Below are 22,385 nucleotides of genomic sequence, written 5' to 3' on the forward strand. Positions count from 1 at the left end.
TTAGAGCAACAGTATTCCCTGAGTAATTAGAGCCAAATAATTTTCCTCCCCTATTATGTAAATTAAACTAAATGCCGTATCTGGAAGCTCTTACCTTAAAGTCCAAGATCGGGAAATTATAGGTATTGCTTTTACCAAGTCACTTATATTTCTCTTAAAATGAATTTTCAGCCTGGAGAATGGTCAGGTTTGGAAAAAAACAAGAAGGATGGATTCAAGGTAAGAATTTGCAGATGGAACCAACTAAAAGGTATACTAGTTTAATAATTTCCTTTAATAAATTACATCACAATTTTAAACTAATAGTATGTTTTAGTGTTTCTTAATGTTCATATTAAACTTGATGTCTAAAAATTTGTTTATGACCTATGCTTTATTATTTAAAGCTTGGGAGGTACTCTTAATGGGAAAAAAAATCTAGGGTCACGTTCAAAGAGTAATTTTATTATATAATTTTCATAAAATTAGAAGATTTTCAACTTAGTTTTTCTTTTTAAAATTAAATCTAAAGTATGCACAGTTTTAATAAGTACAGTGGACTCCAAATAAATATTGTGCTTGTTTTTCTCCCATAAAGGAGAAATGGAGGAGCATTCATAGTATGAGAGAGAGAAAGGAAGGAGGTTCAGTCATCGATTGCACATAGTAGTGTTTCAGGTTCTTCATTTAGACATGTTCCTAAAGTAATTCTATAGGCAGTCATTCAGTGAGTATCTGTTGCTGGGGCTTCGTTTTAGAAGGTAGGGTTGGATACGGACTTGTATAAGAGGGACTGGGACTGTAGGTTACTGTGAACTTCTGGACTGTCCTTGGAGGTGGTGGTTAGCAGATTGAGCGGTAATGATTGCAGCTCTCCTGCTGTTCCAGTCCTTAAGCCTCAAGCCTCTCCTCTGAGAGGGCTGATCACAGCAGCCAGCTCAGTGGACTGTGCTTCTGTTGTTGCAGCAGCCCTAATTGGAGCAGCGTTGTCCTCTCACCTAGACCCTCAGGGTGCCCAGACCAAACTTAAAGCCTAGCACTGGAAAGGCTTCCACTTTCTGATTTTCATTTTATTATTAACATAAGAAAAGTTTTGGTAGAATAACTAGTGGCTTAATAATTTCATTAGTAAAACATATTCCTTGGCTTTTGTTAAGTATTTCTTTAAAGGATCTTGGATACTGCCAACTAATTTTCATTGGTATATTAAGAGACTCTTAGCTCAGTGGGCTTTTATTTCTTATGTTGTGTTTGATCACAAAGTTTAGTTGGGGGCATTGAAGAACTTTGTGTTTTATATTTCTGACACTGAAATGTGACCAGGTGAATTTTCTACATGTAACCCAGCTTTAGAAATTTTAAAAGGTATTTGCAAACTGGAGCTGGTAATTCTCAGGTTATGAGGAATTTTTCTTTTAACTCAACAACATTGCTTTCTTTTCACTCAGATACAATTTGAATTTTTCCAGTTTCCTTAGCTCAGTGATTCAAATAACTTAGCAACCTCTCCTTATGATTAAAATTCATCCAGAGTTACTGAAGATGTTTAGAACCTTCAATAGTAAGAGGAAAAGGGTATCCATAGAAAAATGGTCTTGTCTTCTCAGCAACAGACACGTTTCCTTTACATATAAAAGGTCAAAGCTAAATGGATTTTTCCCTCCCTCCAGGGAAGTGGCGTTTGAAACCAGAATATCCCTCCTGACCATTATTCCTTCCTTGTTACAGCTAAGCATTACTTAGCTTTTCTAGTCAGTTGCATCATTGCATCTTTATTGCTTCTCTTTGCAGTCATTTCATTTATGTCTGTTGTTTTATAACAAAACTCAAAAAGTAAAAGGAGAATTTTTGGAGTTATTTTGTGAGACTCGAAAGGAATATTCTTTCTTTTTTATTTCCCCACTGCTCCCAGTAAAGAAATACTGGTGTACCATTATTTCATTCTAAACAATAATATCTTGCCTTTTATATAGCACTTTTCAGTTTACTAAGTGCTTTCATGGACTTTTACAAAGTACACATTGCTGAAGGGGGGCAGTGGGAAGATCAAAGCCCCCTGGATATGGCTCCAGGCAGGGGGGTGAATTATTTACTTCCACTAAAGGTGTTTTTCTATGCTATGCCCTTTCCTGCCAGGCAGCAAGGTGGGCTGACTGGGGATTATGTCTCCCTGCCAGGCTACACAGAAACTAAGCAAAGGGTAAGACAAGATCACCCACTTCTTACTCCCCTCCCACCCTCAGCTACCTCTATTCCCCCAACTGATTCCCCTTCCCTCTGCTTTTGATACTCTTAAAATTCCCAAGTTCCACTGTTGTGTTCAGAAATTCTGACCTTGATTTCCTAACTTTATTTCTGTAGATTCTGCAGGGTACCCTCGGCTCCCTTGGTCCTCTTTCCTTTGCTGCTTCTATACCTTCCACTGTCTACCCCAATCCTTCCCTCTTATGTCACTTCTTTTTTTCTTCAATTAAAAAGTTTAAATGTACTCATCCAAAAAAAAATTACTAAACCAAAAAAAACCCTCATTTTTCCTCAGTTAGTTGTACTGCATATTCCTTAAGTTGTTTATCTTCAGGCCACCTACCATAGTGCCTGACAGGCTTTTAGCAAATGTTGGTTTCCTTCCTCTTACTTCCTCCCCTTCACCCTATGAGGACACCAAAAGCCTTACATAGCCATAGCTGAGTTGCCTCTACTTACCGAAACACGTAACAGAAAGTAAAAGTAGCAAGATGTCCTCAGTACAGATACGTTCACATGATGTGGTTAGTACAGGAGGAAATAACTTTTAGAAATTGTCCTCCCAAGCAAAAATTTTTGCTGTGGTCCTAGATAGAAGGATAGGTCTGGAAAAACAAGACAGATGAGGAAGTGGGGATGTTCAACTTTGAGAAGAGAGAACTCAAGAAAATGTGAAAGCTTTTTTTAAATACTTAGAGCATTGTTATAGAGAAGTTTCATTCAACTTACTTTTTATGTCTCCTAAGAAGTTATGCAGAAGCATGTTTCAGTATCAATGAACTTTTATGTGAGAACAGTCTGAAAACAGAATACAGTCCCTTCTGAGGTAGTGAGTTCCTCATCAGTGGAAATACTAAGTCAGTCATTGTATAAAAAATGAATAAAGAGAATTTAGGCATAGGTTTGCAGGCTAAACCAACTGACCTCTAAGGCTTCATCTAATGTTGAGTCCAATTTAGACATCCCATCAGCTCCTACTTATGAAATCTCCACTCTGTGACATTATCAGATATCTTCAATGTAATTGGAGAAGAGTAATTTAAATTTTTCTTATAACTTGTCACCATGTCATAGATAAGATGAAATAAACAACATCTTTCCTGTTTGCTAAACTTTAAGAAGGCTATATCAGAAATAATTCTTAAATTTTAGTTTTATAGACTTTTTCTTTGAATTTTATTGTATAACAAGTTACCTTCAAAGGATAATTTTCAATATTAAATAAAAATATTGTTCCCATAATTGACTTAACTGGCCATCATGATACTTTTTAATATATTTGCTTCTTGCTGAAGAGTTCATATTTATGTCCCAATTTTGTAATCCTTTTGGGAAGGTATCTGTTTGGATATAAACCTTACAGTTTTTATTACTGTCATTTTGCAACTTTTATAGTGTAGCCAGAAGTAGTCTAGCTAGTCTCACAAGTAGTTGACCTTTAATATATACCTTATTTCTGTGATTCTAAGATGCCAGTGATTGCACCCTGCAGCTCAGATTTAATAAACTTGCAAAGAAGAAAAAAAGAAACTGTCCGTTTTGCAGTTATGGACCATTGGTTTAGATTCTTAATGAAAGGTTGAGCCTAAGCCTTTTTTTGAACAATTATGAACAACTTCATGGGAGCACACTGCTTTGCATTGTATATAGTAATGCTTTGGACCTCTCTGAAATCTTTATGATTAGCTGTATAATTTTGAGGCATGTTGATGAATATGGAGTTTTGTGTGCTTGTTCTCTTTTGTAAAACTCAACTTGCTTTTTTTCATAATTGAGTTATATACACTACAAGTTAAACACCTTCTCTTGAAATAAGGTGCAGCTTAGGACAGAGAGACATTTAGTGCTGAGTGGTACAGCCCTTCACAGGGTATGAGTCTGTCATGCCAACTTCTGGCTTTGGAAAATGCTTTAGTGTGAGACCACTGACTGTTTTATTTTAATTGTGTTGATGGACACAACTGGTTAGTTAGTGTTGCATTATAGTGTAATCTTTTTGATAACATTTAAGTAACAAATTAGTGATCCAAATTTAAGTGAGAAAGCCATTCTTGTTTGGTACTACCTATACCAGGTAACAACTAAAATGATAGGTAGAAGAACAAATATCTTTTGTGTACAGCTAAGTTTGCACATATTCAGGTAAGCACAGCTATATAAAAACTTACTCCTGTGCCTAGTGGCTGGTGAGTTTCTTGTGACATAATTGTCTAAAGTGTCACTTTCAGATATGTTAAAATATATGAAATCTTTTTAAAATATATGAATCTAGGAAATACAGTATTTGCTGATTGAGGATTGGCTGATCCCTATGAGGCAAGGAAAAAAGTATTGTGTGACAATAACTTGCTCACATTTACATATTCAATAGTGAGATGTTTCTCTACAAAGACAACAAAAGTGTATTTCCCCTTCACAAGGGTCTTCATCTTACACTAAGGCTCAATAGAACAAGGAGGCTTTAAAACAAAAAATTCAGCCTCTGAGGAATGCTGAGGAGAGTTAAGTTTTTACTCAGCTTTTTGGTTAGAGATTTAATAGTCATGTTTAAACTGAAATTCTTACCAAATTTTGAAATTTCATAGTTTGAAAGATGCTATTTATTAAAAAGTAGTTCTCTTTATAAAGAGTATTACACAAACAGTAGACTTTTTAGATCTGTACTATGACGATCTGGATTGTCATATACCAGTTTCAGAAATAATATATTTGAAAGTGTTTTGAAAAATGTACAGTGTAAGTGTAAAATGTCTGTAATAATTAATAAAAATAGAATTACCTCTTATGAAAGTGTTTTAACTAGGAAATACAGATTATGAATATTTTCTTTAATATTTAGACCACTACCAGTGTCTTGATCATATCATTGGTATCCTAGTCATATAATCATAGAAAGCAATATTCTTACTCCATTTTACTTACCATGCAGTTCAGTATTATCCAAGTTAAGCTTTGGCCATCAATTTATTTTGTGTCAACATGACTTAGCAGCCTGTGCTACTTAATCTATCCTCTGAAGTTGCTAATTCCTTGTTGTCTGTTTTTTGCTGATGTACCCCTGTACATTTACTGTCACTTCATATCCACTCCTGTTTGCAGTTCTTGGCTTTAGGAAATTGCATGCAGAATAAGAAGTTGAAGACTGAATTATGAGTGCATGGAGATAAGCTCTAAATGGTCAATATAAAGAGTAAAATAATAAAATGTGTAACAATAAACCTGATTGACTTGAAATTTTTTATAGCTAATAAATGAATCTGCTGTTTATTTCTAAATTTAATTAATGTAACTTCTTTTTAACTCTAGTCATCTCAGCTTAATAATCCCCAGTTTGTATGGGTGGTACCAGCTTTGCGTCAGCTCCATGAAATTACTCGCTCATTCATAAAACAAACCTATCAAAAGCAAGACAAGGTAAGGGTATAGCTATTTTTTATTATTATAGTTACTTGCATAACTTTTACAATAACAAAACATGGCTAAAATTGCTGAGTTTATAGTCACTATCTTTATGTTTATTGATGTAATTCACTTATATCATCTAATAATCTTGAGTTTAAGCATCATTCTGCTTTCATTTCTGCGGAGCTTTTTTTTTTTTTTTTAAATCTCCTTAACTCATTTTCTTTTTATTTGCTTAATTTTCAAATAGTTAAGCCAGTTTTTAAAAGTTAGAATGGCATTTTAAAAATTGATTTGAAAAGATTAAAAAGCTTGTTGCTAGTTTTGTATCACAAAAAGATTAGTTTGCTTAAAGTACTAGAGTTTCCTCAATGTATAGACTTGGGAAGGATGATCCAGAAAAGTATACAGGAAGAGAAATAGTTATTTTTATAGGCTTTTTAAAAAAATAAATAAAATGAATATTTTTAGATGGAAAACATTAGTAGTTTATTAATTTTCTAGTAAATGTACATACCAGATTGATTTTATTTACTTTTGTGTAGGAAATACGAATGAGGAAATTCTTATGTTTGCTTTGTCTCATCTAGGACTACATCTTTAAATAGCAGCTTGTATTAAACCAGCAAAATAACTGCAAATTCTCATTACCACTTTTCTTTTTGTTATTTTCGCCAAGAGCATTATTCAAGACTTGAAGAAGAATTTTGAAATAGTGAAATTGGTAACGGGAAGTTTGATCGCTTGTCATCGGCTTGCAGCTGCTGTGGCCGGGCCTGGAGGCTTAAGTGGCTCGACACTAGTGGATGGCCGGTACACTTACCGGGAGGTATCAGGCCTTGTGTTTTTGCTTCATGATTTGCAACATTAATTTGACCTTTTTATACTTATACTATAAAAAGAATTTTTGTTAGCTGTAACTATAAAGAGGTTGTATGAGGTATCTTTGTAGTGAGGGAACAGTTTTGTATCTTGGTGTTTGTGAGTTATCTTTCATATGATGAAGGAATAAACATCTTTTTTTGTCTTTGATCTGAAATAATAATTGCTAATTCAGTGGATAATGGGTTTTGTTTTTCAAATCAATTGATTAGTAATATTATTGTTTTTTAAAAAATTAGGAAAAAAATCTTAACTCACCAGTTGTGAGTTTGTAGTGTTTTACTTTGAGATTGCTGAAATTACATTTTATTGACATCCAAAATCAACTGAATTTCTAATAGACTTGAGATAGATAGCTTCTATTACATTGTACTATCAATTTGTAAACAGAATTCTAATATTTACTTTACCCTAAATTATATGAAAAAGGATTAAGTAAAACTGTTGTTAAAACTTAAAGTTTTGTTTTGTTTTAATGTTGCTTTTAGGAATGAATGCCTGGAGTTAACTAATTAGCATTATTTCTTTTTGCAGTATTTAGAGGCACATCTAAAATTTCTAGCGTTTTTCTTGCAAGAAGCTACTCTGTATCTGGGCTGGAATCGTGCCAAGGAGATCTGGGAGTGTCTTGTAACTGGCCAGGATGTTTGTGAATTAGATAGAGAGGTAAGAAGGTGGTATTGTGGATAAAGTAAGGCAGAAATATTTAAATATTTCACTTTTTCTGTGTGTCTCACATCTTCTAAACACTTTTCAGTTTATATAAGCATAAATAGTATGGGCCAAGAACTGTAAGTGCTGAAAAAATGTTTTATATAACATATATTCATGATAAAAATAAATGTATGAGTTCTTTGGTAATTTTGATACCATTCTGGATAAAATACCAAATTTAACCAAATGAGTATAAAGAATTCTAGATATATTTAAGTTTTTTCCCCTCCATATGAAACTAATTTTAAGTTGCCAACAGAAAACTTTGAGTTCCTATAATGATGTTGCACCCCAAAAACAGTAAAGAGGAATTAGTACCTGGCCACATTTTTTTGTAAACTATAATTAAACAGCCAAAGATAGATTAAATCAGGAACAGAACACCTGCCTTGACATTTTCTAGGAGTAAATTTCATTTTCCTCATCTTATTTGACAGAATAATATTAACTACTTCCTAGACTTGTCGAAAGGCTTCACTATTGTGATAGTGCCCAGCATAGTGCCTGTTGTAAGCAGGCAATAAATGTTGATGGAAAAACCCAAGTATAAAATCCAGTGAAAAGTATGAGTAGATATTTTTATTATCTAGAAGAAAGATTGCTAGTAACTGCTTCATTTAATTTCAGAATTCCAAGCATTTTAGCTTTGAGTGGTATTTTGACAATATAAACATTTGAAGTATTAAAATTTATCTTTACTTTTCCAGTTTGGAATATGTATGTGCCTGAAATGGATCTTAGTTATAGGGTAATATTCGTCTTATTCCACAGATGTGTTTTGAATGGTTTACAAAAGGACAGCATGATCTTGAGAGTGATGTTCAGCAGCAGCTCTTCAAGGAGAAAATTCTTAAATTGGAGTCATATGAAATCACTATGAATGGTAGGAAAAAAAATCATTTTTTTCAGTACTTTTAGGTAAGAAGTGTTATTCTTTCCTTTACTTTTAATCCTCCTTCTCAGAAGCAACTAAACAGTTAGGAATATCCTTCTAGAATTTTTGTTGTGTATCTAAAGACATATTTAGTACTCAAATTCCTTTCTACATGAATGGTATCTTATAATTAGTTTTTAAATCATATGGCCTGCTAGATCAAATTGCCAAATTGTCTTTTTAAAATTTCTTAGTACAAAAGGGTTCATTAAGGTAAAAATGTATCAAGGTATAGAAATCCTCCTTTCAGATGTTTCTTTTCATTGAATTTTTAAATTGAGATATAATTTACATACCATGAAACTCACTTTTTAAAGTGTACAAATGGTGGCTTTTAGTATATTCACAAAATTATGTAACCTTCACTCTGTTCCAATCCCAGAACATTTTCATTACCCCAAAAATAAACCTATACCCATTAACAGTCACTTTCCATTCATTTTATCCAGCCTCTAATCTATTTTCTGTCTTTATGGATTAGCCTAATCTGGACATTTGATATGAATGGAGTCATACACTGTGATCTGTCGTCTCTGGCTTCTTTCATTGTACTAAGGCATAATGTTTTCAGGGTTCGCCCAGGTTATAGCATGTATCAGTACTTCGTTCCTTTTTATGGCTTTATAATATTTCACTGTGTGGGTATACCATATTTTATTTATCCATTCTTGAACTAATGGACATTTTGATTGTTGCCACTTTTTGGGTGTTACAGTTAATACTGCTGTAAACATTCATGTACAAGTTTTTCAGTGGGTACGAGTTTGCATTTCTCTTGGATGTATATCTAGAAGTCAGATTGTTCTGACATATAATTAACCTTTCAGGAACTGTCTGTTTTGCAAAGTGCCACGCTATTTCGTAATCCCACCAGCAATATATGAGGGTTCCAATTTCTTCACATCCTCAACAATACTTGTTATTATCTGCCTTTTTTTATTTTAGACATCGTAATGGGTATAAAGTGGTATCAAAATTTAATGGGTGTTTTTTTGGTTTGTTTGTTTGAGATGGAGTCTTACTCTTGTTGCCCAGGCTGGAGTGCAGTGGCACCATCCTGGCTCACTGCAACCTCCACCTCCCAGGTTCATGTGATTCTCCTGCCTCAGCTTCCCGAGTAGCTGGGATTATAGGCGCATGCCACCATGCCTGGCTAATTTTTTATTTTTAGTAGAGACAGGGTTTCACCATGTTGGCCAGGCTGGTCTCAAACTCCAGACCTCAGGTGATCCGCCTGCTTCAGCCTCCCAAAGTGCTGAGATTACAGGCTTGAGCCACCGCACCCGGCCAAATCTAATGGTTTTAATGTGCACTTCTCTGGTGACTAATTATATTAAGCATCTATTTATATGTGCTTATTGGCCATTTGTTTATATTCTTTAGAGAAATCTTAAAATCTTTTGCCCATTTTAAAATTGGTTTGTCTTTTAATTCTTGAGTTGCAAGGCTTCTTTATATATTCTGGATACTAGCTCCTTATCAGATAGTTGATTTGCAAGTATTTTCTTCCACTATGTGAGTTGTCGTTTCACTTTCTTGTTAATGTCATTTGAAGCACTTAATTTTGATTATATCTGATTTACTAATATTTTCTTTTGTTGCTTCTGCTTTGGTACCATATCTAAGAAACCAATGCCAAGAGTCTTATGGTTTTAGTTCTTGATCCACTTTGAGTCTTTTCATTGATTATCTGTGTTACGTAGAGTACATGAATTTATTTGGCATTCTATAATTACAGGTTTTAACTTATTTAAAACTTTTTTTGAAAATGTGAATCTTTGTGATCATCGATTGAAAAGACAAGGAGCTCAGTTGGTAAGTACGTTATTCTCAAATCTAGATAGTTTGGATAATCTAGTATAACTTGATATTCAGCAAGAAAAAAAAGTGTTATAATTGAGAGATAACATGGATTTTTTTGGTAAAGAACAGCATCTCCTTGACTGCCAGCTTCTATGTTGATGACAGAGCTTCTCCTAGTGTAAGGGAGGCTCCTACCTGCACTACCATGCCTCACCAGCTACCTGGGAGGACACTACTCTCTCCTCACATCTCTCTGTTTCTGGCTGATCTAGGGACAGCCAGTGGCCTCCTGTGGCCGCATGAATGCAGAGCAGGGATAGTTCACCTAAGCTTCGAACTCCTCAGATCCAGCAATTCACATGTACCTAAAAAAGCAAGAACAGTCTTCGTCCTGGGATCACAATGGCAGGGATTTGGGGAGAAAAATTGAGGAATAGACAGTGAGGCAGGAAAACTAGGATGTACAGCTTATGTTTATATTTACACATGCTCCTTTAAAAAAAAAAAAAAGGCTTATTAACTCTTTTTCCAAGTCCTTTTTATTCAGGACATGGCTTCCTGGGTGGTTAGAATTTTTGCAAGATCTTACAAGCCCGGGGTCCTACTGTTTGCTACTGAGCTTTAGAAAGACCAGATTGAGCCCCAAGAATTAGTGACCACTTCTGGCTTGACTGTTTCCTTTTGAAGAAAAGCTCCTGAAGATGGTGCCCATCTCACTCCTGCTCTATTTCTGCTTCAGTAGCCTGTCGGGCTGTGTGTCCAGTTTGGGTCTAGGGATGTCTGAAGAGATATCTCTGTACCTATCCTGGTTCCCGTGGAATTTGCCCAGTGCTTCTGTGGTTGGTTGCTTTTTAAAGTTCCATATCAGTATAATATTATTTTCATATAGCTGAGGTTTTGCAGCCTTAATTCATATTGAACTGAAGAGGTGTGGACTCATGATGTAACAAAATAATTATCTGTGGTTTTGTAACTTTGTGATCTTGATATGCTTCATAATTTAATTTTTTTTCTTTTGAACAGTATGTAGAAAAGCTGGAATTGATAGGAATGGATTTCATTTGGAAAATAGCCATGGAATCACCTGATGAAGAAATTGCTAATGAAGCTATTCAGCTAATCATAAACTATAGTTACATTAATCTAAATCCTAGATTAAAGAAGGTAGGTATCTAAGGAAAGAAGTTATCCATATACAAAAAAGCAGAAAATTATATGTATATTTTAGTGATAAGCTGTGATCCTTGGCATGACCAAAAATTGGCTTCTTTATTTTGATATTTTGTCCTGAATAATGATTACAACTAAATGTCAAGGACTAATTGTAATTTCCATATACTCTTTCAGGATTCAGTATCTTTACATAAGAAATTCATTGCTGATTGCTACACAAGATTAGAAGTGAGTAGCAAATTTTATTTAACATCTCTTTGAGGTAAATGCTTTTTTTCTTTCATAATTTTATATTTTTAGATAATTTATAATGTTGATGTTTGTGGCTGGATCCTATTGAAGAATTTATCAACAGTACCATATTGTGGCATAGGGAACAGATGTTTGCCCAGTATATAAGTGGGGAAGCCTCTGTCTTCCCCACTCCATCCACCTTCCTCCCCTTTTGGAGTATAGGAACTATCTTCAGAAAATAGGTCACCTATACATTCCATATTTGTAATAGAATCTTTTTCTTTTTTTTCTTTTTCTGTTCAGGTATTTTATATAAGCACTGCTTCTTTTCTTGTTTTTCTTCATGTTTCACCTAGTTATACCATAAATGTTATTAAAGGCCACAGCAAGACAGTTAGTAGTAGGTGGTATTGGTTGTCTTTGTCCATTAGAAGCCTGCTGTGTAGTGCTAGCTCACATGTATCTCTTTTATTTCCAGCATGACGGTTAAAGCCTTAAACATTCATATTCAGTTGATATGCTTAAGTTTTACGTCTAAGCAAAAATGTTCCAAAAGCATAAAATGCTACTGCCTCCCAATTCCAATAAGTTAAGCTGTCTGGTGATAAATATGTGCTAGAATATGTACGGTATTTCCCTAATTGTGACTTCTATCCAAATATGTCATTATAAAAAAATATTCAAGTATTCGAATACCCCTTATGTGGTCCCATGTAAGTGTTAACATATGTAGGGCACTAGTTCTCAGCTGGGGCTTATTTTGCCTCTGGGGGTCATTTGGTAATATCTAGAGACATTTTTGGTTGTCCAACTAGAAGCGTCCTACTGGTCCCTAAGTAGGTAGAGGCCAGGGATCCTGTTAAACATCCTACAGTGAATGCCCAGGACAGCCCTCTGCAACAGCAAATTATCCTGTCCAGAATGTCACTAGAGTCCAGGTTGAGAAACCCTGATAGAGAATGACTGTTTGGTATTTTTTAGGCAGCCAGTTCAGCACTTGGTGGCCCCACTCTAACACATGCTGTGACCAGAGCAACAAAAATGCTTACAGCAACTGCCATGCCAACTGTAGCAACCTCAGTTCAGTCTCCTTATAGGTAAGTGATCAGAAGTGAAAAATACACAACACACATATGTCAGTTTTTTAAAATGATTGGTGTTTTTTATGTAGGTTTCTCAGTTATTGATTTCCTCATTTTATATCATAATTTTTGCAAGCTGTCATAATCCTGAGAATTACGTGTTCCCCATCATACATCCCTGAATCTGTGTCTCTTTGGAAGTTCTGTGTGTAGGTCATCACCAGGACCACCCAAGTACTGCCCTGTCCCTATCCTTCTACCTGGTGGACAGGTCTTCTTGTTTTAGTTTTTATTTGATTCATTTTACTTTTATTCTATGTAGTATGAATAACTTACTGTTTAGAATGGAATACACATACATTGTATGAACACTACTTTTTTTCAAGTTAAAAATATTTACTTAGATATAGCTTTTCTCCTTGAATAGTCAAACTCAGGGCATTAATAGGGTAAGCAGAATGAAGTAGAAGATGATTAATTAAAAGTATGCATTATACTTGCATATGATTAGTGACTATAATCATAGTCACTAAAATATTATTCAAATAATAAAAGTATTTTTCAAAATAATTTTTCGTGAGAACTTTGTCCCCAAATGTTTGTGTGAAAACTTTAAACTGACATTGTCTCTTAATCACATTGCTGTTTTTTGAGTTTTCAGATATTGATGAAATCTTGAGTTTAGTGTCTGCTGTAGTTCTCTGATACCAGATTTCACTAAACTCAGATTTCATGAATAGGAGATATAGGAGAAACCATGCATAATTTGGAACATTAGATGGAAGTAACTAAAATACTTTTGTGGGTTTTTTATGAGCCTCTGCTGGTAAGCAACACCACGTCATTGTTTCCCAGAAAACTGGCGAGTGCTCTGAGAAGGGCTTGCTCTCCCTACCTCACTCTGCTGCTGCCCTCTAGTGATGGGTGCTCATAGAGTCTTTCTCTACTCTAGAATGGCTATTATTCACAACGGGATATTCCTTTGCTTGTTAAAGCCTTCCTTTAAAAAGGGGAATCAAAGCAATGAGTCCTTTCTTCCATTCTTCTTTTTTAAAATGAGTTGAGTATTGTGTCACTGTACTTTGTTAATATGAAGGAAGCCAATAAACTCAGCTTTCTCAGACTTCTTTTTTAAATGGCAGAAGTAATGATAGATTCAACTCATGATAAGAACACTAACATGACTTTCACATTCCCACATTCTTGGAAGTATTTCTCAAATAGACTTTCATTTAAAATGTGTATTAAGAATTCCCAATTATGTGTTTGTAAGATGTAGCCATCTCTATGACTCAGTTCCTTAATGGTTCATTTATCTGATAAATTCGAATGTAAGTATATTTATGTGCTATTGGGTTGGGATGTCCAAACTCCTACTTCTTTAAATGAGTATGCTTTTTGTTTTTTTCTCTTTACTAAGTGCTTTTTATTCGGAATCATTTCATATTTGGTGGACTACAGAGAAAAACCACATAATAATTTTAAAATATTATAAACTCTAAATAGGGTTAATAAGAATATATAGTTTCAAAGTCGAATTGGAACCAGAACATTGTAGTTTATCTCATTTCACTAGTTTGGAAAGAACTTTTCAGTAGCCATAATTGTTCCAACTTGGGGTGGGGGGGGTTTCTGTCATCTGTACAGTATTTCATAATACTGTCTGTGATTTAATTCATTATTGAGGCATAATTAAAAAATAGTTCACTCACTTATTATGGACTTAGATATTTTCTAAAAATTTTTCGTCTGAATTTCAAGTTCTAGTTCTTGCCCATAGACTGGAATAATTTAGAACTCTGTAAAGTATATTTAATAGAACTGCTAAAATGTGTTTAACCAGCTGTTTTTAGAGTGAAATTTTTGGTACTGCTAATCAGCATACCAGACCAATTGTTAAAAAATGGTAGTACCTCTTTTCAGTTTTAGAAATATACCTCTTTGAAATATCTAGACTCTCTGGAATAGAAAATGTTTAAATTAAGGGGACTTGGATTTTCATTTCTTAATGTTAATACATGTAATGTTCTTTTTAATAAAGTATGGGGCTATGACTATATAAGCTGATGAATATTGCAGTCTGATTATTTCAAATGATAAGTAAGATTCCATAAGTCTTCAACCAAAAGAGACCTCAGATCTCATTTTCAGATAGCAACTTTTGTTTGTGTCGTACTTACTGATTTGCATTTGTCTTCTAATTCTCAGGCAGTTCAGAACTTTGTCAGATTTCATGTGTTCACAGAATTGTATGTCATATTTTAGTTATAAGATAAATGAAAGTCAGACTCACGGATTTCATTCTTGATAAATTAATGGACAGATAGGCCTAGAAACCCAGGTCCTCCATTTATGGAATAACTGTTTAAAGAAATGAAAAGAAGAAAGAAAAGGAAAGGAAACATGGGGAGGTACAGGCTTCTCCCTTATTCCATCTGTATGCTACAGCTGTGAGCTTGTAGAACCACCTCCCCATTGGGTAAAGGGGAAGTTTAATCTTTGCAAATTTCAGTCTTTGACCAGTGAGTGCTAACTGTTATTGTGGTTTTGGTGAAACAGACTAGAATTGAGCTCAGATCAGTAACTCACTTCAAATACATTTTAATACTTTTTTTTTTTTATCTATAGATCCACTAAACTTGTAATAATTGAGAGATTGCTGCTTCTGGCAGAGCGCTATGTGATCACTATAGAGGTAAGCCACTTCCTTTTTTTAAGATGTGTGTTGCTTAGGCTGGACTCAAGCGATCTTCCCACCTCAGCCTTTCTAGTAGCTGGGAGTTTAGCACACACCACCACACCCAGTTAGCCTCTCTTTTCTTAAAAAAGCATCTTCATTCATCATATATACATAGGTATGTATTTTTGATGTGTTTATCAGTGGTGCTGTCCATCTGACTTGACTTATTCGTTTTTTAAGGATTTTTACTCTGTTCCACGAACTATTCTACCTCATGGTGCCTCATTTCATGGACATCTTTTAACTCTTAATGTTACCTATGAGTCTACCAAAGATACCTTCACTGTCGAGGTAGGTTTACATTAAGAACTATAGCCATTTTCATGTTGTCTTATTATTTTCATAAAGCAGTCTTGATTGAGTTAGCTGCATGAATAATCATTCTAAAGGTAGTTTGGTAAACAAATGTAGAATAAAGACCTGAAATGAAACTGTGGGGTACAAGCAGATATATAAATAAATATTATATAGTGTCAAGCGGTGGTAAGTATTGTAAAGAACAAATAAGAGTAAAGCAGGATACATTGGTGAGGAGGGTGATAAGAAGGGAATGCACAAAATATTTTAGGTAAAGGTGGACAGGGAAGGTCTCTCTGAGGTGGTGACATTTGAGCACAAACTTGAGTAAAGTGACAGGGTAAATGACGTTTGCTTGGGAGAACATTCCAGGCAAATGGAAGAACAGGTACAAAGGCAAGCAAGGTGGCTGGTGTGAGGGGAGCACAGTGAGAAAGGGAAAGAGTGGACAACGCTGCAGTGGAAGAAGGGCTTGAGGTCTCATTCCACGCTTGATGGGGAGGAGGTGGAGTGTAGAATGGAACATAATTATAGCAGAAGGGAAGCCTCACCAGGGCAGGGGTTCTTGTCTTTATGTTCTCTGCTGTGTTCCCAGCTTCTAGAACAGTGCCCAGTACCTAGTAGATGTTCACTCACAGTTGTTTAAATGAATAAATAAATGAATTCTCTCACAACGTGTTTGATTTTATTTTACAGGCTCACAGTAATGAAACCATAGGGAGTGTCCGGTGGAAAATAGCCAAGCAGTTGTGCTCTCCTGTGGATAATATACAGATATTTACAAATGATAGCCTGGTAGGTTTAAATAAGCAGTTTTGATGAATAATAAATGATATAAATATTTAGCCTGATATGAATAATTTCCTCTTCCTTTTCCTCTCAATAATTAAGAAACCACTTTTTGCAGCTGACAGTGAATAAAGATCAAAAGCTACTCCACCAACTGGGCTTTTCTGATGAACAAATCCTTACAGTGAAGACTTCTGGCAGTGGGACCCCATCTGGGAGTTCAGCAGATTCTTCAACCAGCTCCAGCAGCAGCAGCAGTGGGGTTTTTAGTTCTTCATATGCCATGGAGCAGGTACTGGGTGATCAATTTCCATTTAAAAACAAGAACTTAACAGTCACTGTCTTTTTGTTCTGACTCTTCCAAACTGTATAACAAATGCTGGGATTCATTAGTGTTCAAGCTTGTTGTGTTATTTCTTCCATCTTAAAAAAACTCTTCATCCCACTTACACCTTCAGTTACTGCCCCATTCTCCTTCCAAAATCAGCAAAGCTCCTTGAAAGAGTTGTCTAAACTTGTTTCCAGCTTTTCTTTTGCCATCCCCTCTTGATCTCTGTTGATAAGAATTAGCCTCTTTTCAAGTTGGTCTGTCACCTCCACCTCTTAGTCCTCATCTTCTTGACATTTCAATGAAGCTGATACGTGTGATCGCTTCCCCCTTGGAACACTCTTCACTTGGCTTTCAGGATTTGGTGTGAATTTCCACTGTCTCTCTGCCTGTTTGGTTTTTTATTTGGTTGGTTTTTTGTTTTTTGGTCTCCTTTGCCAATTTCTCTTCATCTCCCTGATCTCTGTACTGAGAAGTTCCCTGGCCCAATCTTTGGACCTCTCCTCTGTCTACAATCATTCCCTTAAAAATCTCATCCAGTCTCCAGTCTCTGCATATTGTATGTACATTGCTAACTTCCACTTTTTAGTTTTAACCTGAAATAAATGGATCCATCCATTTAACATCTCTTAAGTGTCTACTAGGCACCCCAATCCTAATTTATCCCGAATTGAGCTCCTTATACCCTTTTCCCCACTACCTCACTCCCACCCCAAATCTCTTCTTCCCACAGCCTTGTTGTATCTCAAATGATGGCATCTCCAGTCTTCTAGTTGGCTCAGGCCAGAATCTTTGGGTTCCTTCTTTCACACCAGTGTCCATGAGCAAATTCTTGACTCCACCTTCAGAATCCATCGAGAATCCAGCTACTTTTTTCTGCATCCACAGCTTGCACACCAGTCTAGGCAATCACCATGCCTCACCTGGCATATTTTAGTAGTGCCCTAACTGCTCTCACAGTTTCTGCTCTTACACCAGTTCAGTCTCTTCTCTACAGGGCACCCAGTGGCCCAGGATCTTACTAAACATAAGTCAGATTGTACCACTCGGCCCGAGTGGCTCCTGTCTCACTCAGAATAAGAGCCAGTCTTTACTGGGACCTTCAGGGCCTTCCTAATGTGTCCCCCGGAGCCTCTCCAAGGTTGTCTCCTGTGAGCTTCTCTCACCACTCCAGCCTCACTGGCCTCCATGTTGGTCCTCAAATAGCATGGTCTGTGAATTTGCTCTTCCCTGTGCCTAAACTGTTCTTTCCTGATATGCAGGTGGCTCACTCTCACTTTCTTCAGCTTTTACTCATATTCTCAGTGAGCCTTCTCTGACTGTCTTGTCTAGATTTTCAGCCTCTTTCCTACCCCTGTATTTCTTTTTATTTCCCTTCCCTACTTTATTTTTTCTTTAGCATACTATTATATATTTTATTTATCTTGTTTATCTCTCTCTCCCAATAAAATGTAAGCTCCACGAGAGCAGATTTTCTTCTGTTTTGTTCACTGCTGCATCCTCGACACCTAAAACAGTGCCTAGAACATGATAGGTACTCAATCAATATTTCAATGACTTCATGAATTAGTTTATTTTGTACCTTCTCTGTGTTAGGACTCCAGGTGTACAAAGCTGCGTAAGACTGTTCTGCTTTTTAGGCTTTTATAGTCTAGAAAGCAAGCTAATGTAAAGTAAAGGTATTTAAAAGATATATAAGGTTTTTTTTTTCCCCTATGGTTATTATATATATTTCCCCCTATGGTTATTATATATATTTCTTTAATTCCAAATGTAAGACTTTATGTGACTGCATCTTTTTAATTTACAGAGCATAAACCTTACTAGAGAGATCAAAGAACTCTTCAAGTTTAGTGCAAATTGAGTAGTCTTTAGGATTTTAGAATATTTGCATATACATAATGAGATATCTTGAGGATGGGACCCAAATCCAAACACTAAATTCATTTATGTTTCATATACACAGCCTGAAGGTAATTTTATAAACATCTTAAATAATTTTGTGCATGAAACAAGATTTTGACTGAGATCGGTTACATGAGGTCAGGCATGGAATTTTCCACTTGTGGTGTCATGTTAGCACTCAGAAAGTTTCCGATTTTGGAGAATTTCACATTTCAGATTTTTGAATTAGGGATACTCAGCCTGTGTTGGTATTGTGGGGTTGTCAGAGTTAACTGTATTTGAAGACTGGGTGTGGTGGCTCATGCCTGTAATCCTAGTAGTTTGGGAGGCTGAGGCAGGAGGATTGTTGGAGGCCAGGAGTTCAAGACCAACCTGGCCAACATAGCGAGACCCCCATCTCAATTTTTTAAAAAATTATATTTCATATATAACAAGAATTTTAAAAAGAAACCCCACTCAGAATGATATTATAGCAGCTAAATAACAAAAACTGTACATAGTATCTTCAAGTTTAATAATTTTTAACTATCTCACATTTATCCTGAATTTATTAAAAATCTTCCCACTTGTAAATACGTTGTGTAATGACGCCCGATTTCTTATTCCTTATAACCAGAAAATAGTGCTTTAATCATATCTGAATCTCTTTTATGCAGTTATAACCATTTTGTCTTTTCTGATCTTTGGGAAAAAAACATGGTAACTTCTTTTTCTCTACTTAAATTACATGTATTTATTGTTGTGTGTGAATGTCAATACATAAACACACTACTTTTGTTTTCACATCACTCCCCCTGTTCTCTACTGGGGAGCAGTCATTAGCTCAGTGGTGCCTACTATCCATTATATTAATTACACATGCCCTCTGCTTTACCTCTCTTCTACTGTGCCTGCCTTTTGGCACCTTAGTCCCTTCACTAGCAGGTGGCCAGGAGAAGGGAGAGCGAGTAATACACGCTAGGAGGTAGTAATCCCTCGTCTAATATGTTACCATGTGGTGTTCTTCAGTACAGACGAGCACTGTGCTTCCCTCAAGCTTTACAGTGACCAGCCAGCCTTTCAGAACTAGTATTTTTATTGTTTGTAAGTTTGATTAGGAAAGGAGAACATTCTTTTGTAAATTTGAATTTCTATTTTGCTTTTTTCCATCAGGAGAAATCCCTCCCTGGTGTAGTGATGGCTCTCGTATGTAATGTATTTGACATGCTTTATCAGCTCGCCAATCTGGAAGAGCCAAGGTAAATATAAATATTTGTGAGGCTTGGCAGAGAGAAAGTTACTAACATTAGGGAGCCAAGTAACTTTTCACTTGAAATGCATTTTACTTTATATTCCATACTAATGGACTTTGTTGAATTAAACTATGGCTTATATGAAAAAATTTGTATTTGAAAAACTTCAGGATAACTCTACGAGTACGGAAGCTTCTGCTCTTGATACCCACTGATCCAGCCATTCAGGAAGCCCTTGATCAACTTGATTCTTTAGGAAGAAAGGTATGAGTATTTTTTAACTAGCATGGCAATTTTATATCACAATTCAGTGAGTGAAAATACAACCTGAAATCACATCAAGGTCATATGATACCATCTTTCCCATAATGTTTTTTCTTCTTTTGAAAAATACCTTCACCAGCCCAGTGCAGTGGCTCACGCCTGTAATTCCAACACTTTGGGAGGCCAAGGTGGGAGGATGGCTTGAGCCCCAGAGTTCAAGACCAGCCTGGGCAATGTAGGGTGACCCCATCTCTACAAATAAAAAAATTAGCTGGTGTGATGGCATGTACCTGTAGTCCCAGCTACTCAGGAGGCTGAGGTAGGAGGATAGCTTGAACCCAAGAGGTCGAAGCTGCAGTGAGCCAAGATTACACACTGCACTCTGGCCTGGGCAACAAAGCAAGACCCTGTCTCAAAAAAAAAAAAAAAAAAGAGAGAGAGAGAAATACCTTTGCTATAAATGGAAATCAGAACTTAATGTTGACTTTTAAAGTATCTATATAAAGTCAATAATGACATCAGGTTTCAGAACTGGAAGAGCCTTTAGTACCATCTACCTTTCCACCTCCTCATGTTATATATTAGGAAGCCAGAGCTCAGAGGGATGAAGTTACTTGTCCCAGATCAGACTCTAGTTGTGATTCAGTTGAGACGTTTTTCATTAGCCATGATGCCTCTTTGAATCTGATTGTTGCGTATGTCTGAGTTGCTAATATAAATGGATTATCATTTAATTTTTTTTTTTTTTTTTGAGACGGAGTCTCACTCTGTCGCCCAGGCTGGAGTGCAGTGGCGCGATCTCGGCTCACTGCAAGCTCCACCTCCCGGGTTCACGCCATTCTCCTGCCTCAGCCTCCCGAGTAGCTGGGACTACAGGCGCCCACTACCACGCCCGGCTAATTTTTTGTATTTTTAGTAGAGACGGGGTTTCACCATGTTAGCCAGGATGGTCTCGATCTCCTGACCTCGTGATCCGCCCGCCTCGGCCTCCCAAAGTGCTGGGATTACAGGCGTGAGCCACCGCACCCGGCCTATCATTTAATTTTTTCACAGTTGATATTTAAAGTTCATTTTTGTTAATTGTTAGAATGTTGTTCCTTAAGGGATTTATCTATATATTGAAATTGTGTCTTATCTATAATATTGTTTAATTATGTTCTCAGAATAAATTGATGTAGAAAAAGTTGTTAGAACTATATTTTCTATTTTATAATTTAGTGGTAGAAATTTAGATCAGCTCAGTCATGTCATTTATTGCTTATACACTAATTTAAAGGATAAAACTAATGTAATAAAATATATCACTAGTATTAGCTTAACAAATTTTTCAAGCCTACCACTTTAGCAATCTTATAATTTTATTACCAGTATTTAGAGATACAAATTTTAAACACAGAAACTAATTAAAATGACCTTCTCAGGTGTTGCTTAGAATACATGCTCAAAAGCATTCCCATAGTATTTGAATCTTATTGAACATTTAGAATTTGTATGATGAAGTTTGATGTTTTAATAGTTACGGAGTGATGTGGTTTTATGAAGTTAATTTTTAGAAAATAGCATTGGTGTGGCTTATATTAAAGAGGGAAAGAATACTAGGACGTGTACTAAGATCTGTTTCTCTTTAATTTGTCCTTTTAAGTAGTTTATGTCTTTCTCATTCTCTTAAACTTAGAAAACATTGCTGTCTGAATCAAGTTCTCAGTCCTCAAAATCTCCATCCCTGTCATCAAAGCAACAGCACCAGCCAAGTGCCAGTTCAATTTTAGAAAGTCTGTTTCGATCTTTTGCCCCGGGAATGTCTACCTTCAGAGTGCTCTACAACTTAGAAGTAAGAAACCTAATTTCTTTCCATTTCATTTTGACAGGTCTATTTGGATTTATCGATTCATGCTTTCAGATGTCAGAAATAAGTAAATAGGTTTCTGTTATGTGATGATTGGTTGAAAATTAGTTTTAAGAAATAGATTATAAATTGAAACGTTTTTGCCTTTGAATATGCAAAAGATATTTTTATTACTACCTTAGCCCATTTGGGCTGCTATAACAAATCACCATAGACTGGATGGCTTAAACTGCAAGCATTTATTTCTCATAGTTGGAGTGGCTAGGGAGTCCAAGATCAAGGCACCAGCAGATTTGGTGTCTGGTGTGGGCTGGCCTCCTGGTTTATAGATGGTACCGTCTCACTGTGACCTCACTTCCAAAATAGGAATTTTAGGGGAATACAAACACTCAGTTCATTGTAATTAGCCTCCCCAAAAGAAGCTTTAATACATTTAATTGTTTACTGTCTACAAGTCATGGTGGTAGTTAAGGGAACAGAGTTGAAAAAACAAGATACTCACTCCAAGATGTTATGAGTAAGACATATGGAAGCTGG

The 22,385-nt window shown here is 35.8% G+C and overlaps 1 protein-coding gene across 5 annotated transcripts in view; it reads left to right on the forward strand.

The window, feature by feature from the left end:
- The window catches only part of USP24 (ubiquitin specific peptidase 24), a 148,449-nt gene that overhangs the window by 61,189 nt on the left and 64,875 nt on the right, over positions 1–22,385 (forward strand). For all 5 annotated transcript variants that reach the window (XM_016919208.4, XM_016919213.4, XM_016919219.4 and 2 more), the window contains exons 16-31: positions 172–219; positions 5,530–5,637; positions 6,305–6,454; positions 7,042–7,173; positions 7,993–8,104; positions 9,894–9,970; positions 10,982–11,122; positions 11,306–11,359; positions 12,347–12,462; positions 15,076–15,142; positions 15,368–15,478; positions 16,181–16,279; positions 16,392–16,565; positions 19,659–19,744; positions 19,909–20,002; positions 21,678–21,833. In XM_016919208.4, coding sequence (XP_016774697.1) covers positions 172–219; positions 5,530–5,637; positions 6,305–6,454; positions 7,042–7,173; positions 7,993–8,104; positions 9,894–9,970; positions 10,982–11,122; positions 11,306–11,359; positions 12,347–12,462; positions 15,076–15,142; positions 15,368–15,478; positions 16,181–16,279; positions 16,392–16,565; positions 19,659–19,744; positions 19,909–20,002; positions 21,678–21,833 — 1,725 coding nt within the window. The remainder of the gene's footprint in view (positions 1–171; positions 220–5,529; positions 5,638–6,304; positions 6,455–7,041; positions 7,174–7,992; positions 8,105–9,893; positions 9,971–10,981; positions 11,123–11,305; positions 11,360–12,346; positions 12,463–15,075; positions 15,143–15,367; positions 15,479–16,180; positions 16,280–16,391; positions 16,566–19,658; positions 19,745–19,908; positions 20,003–21,677; positions 21,834–22,385) is intronic.

This window comes from Pan troglodytes, chromosome 1 (genome assembly GCF_028858775.2).
Source record: "Pan troglodytes isolate AG18354 chromosome 1, NHGRI_mPanTro3-v2.0_pri, whole genome shotgun sequence".
Taxonomy (NCBI): domain Eukaryota; kingdom Metazoa; phylum Chordata; class Mammalia; order Primates; family Hominidae; genus Pan; species Pan troglodytes.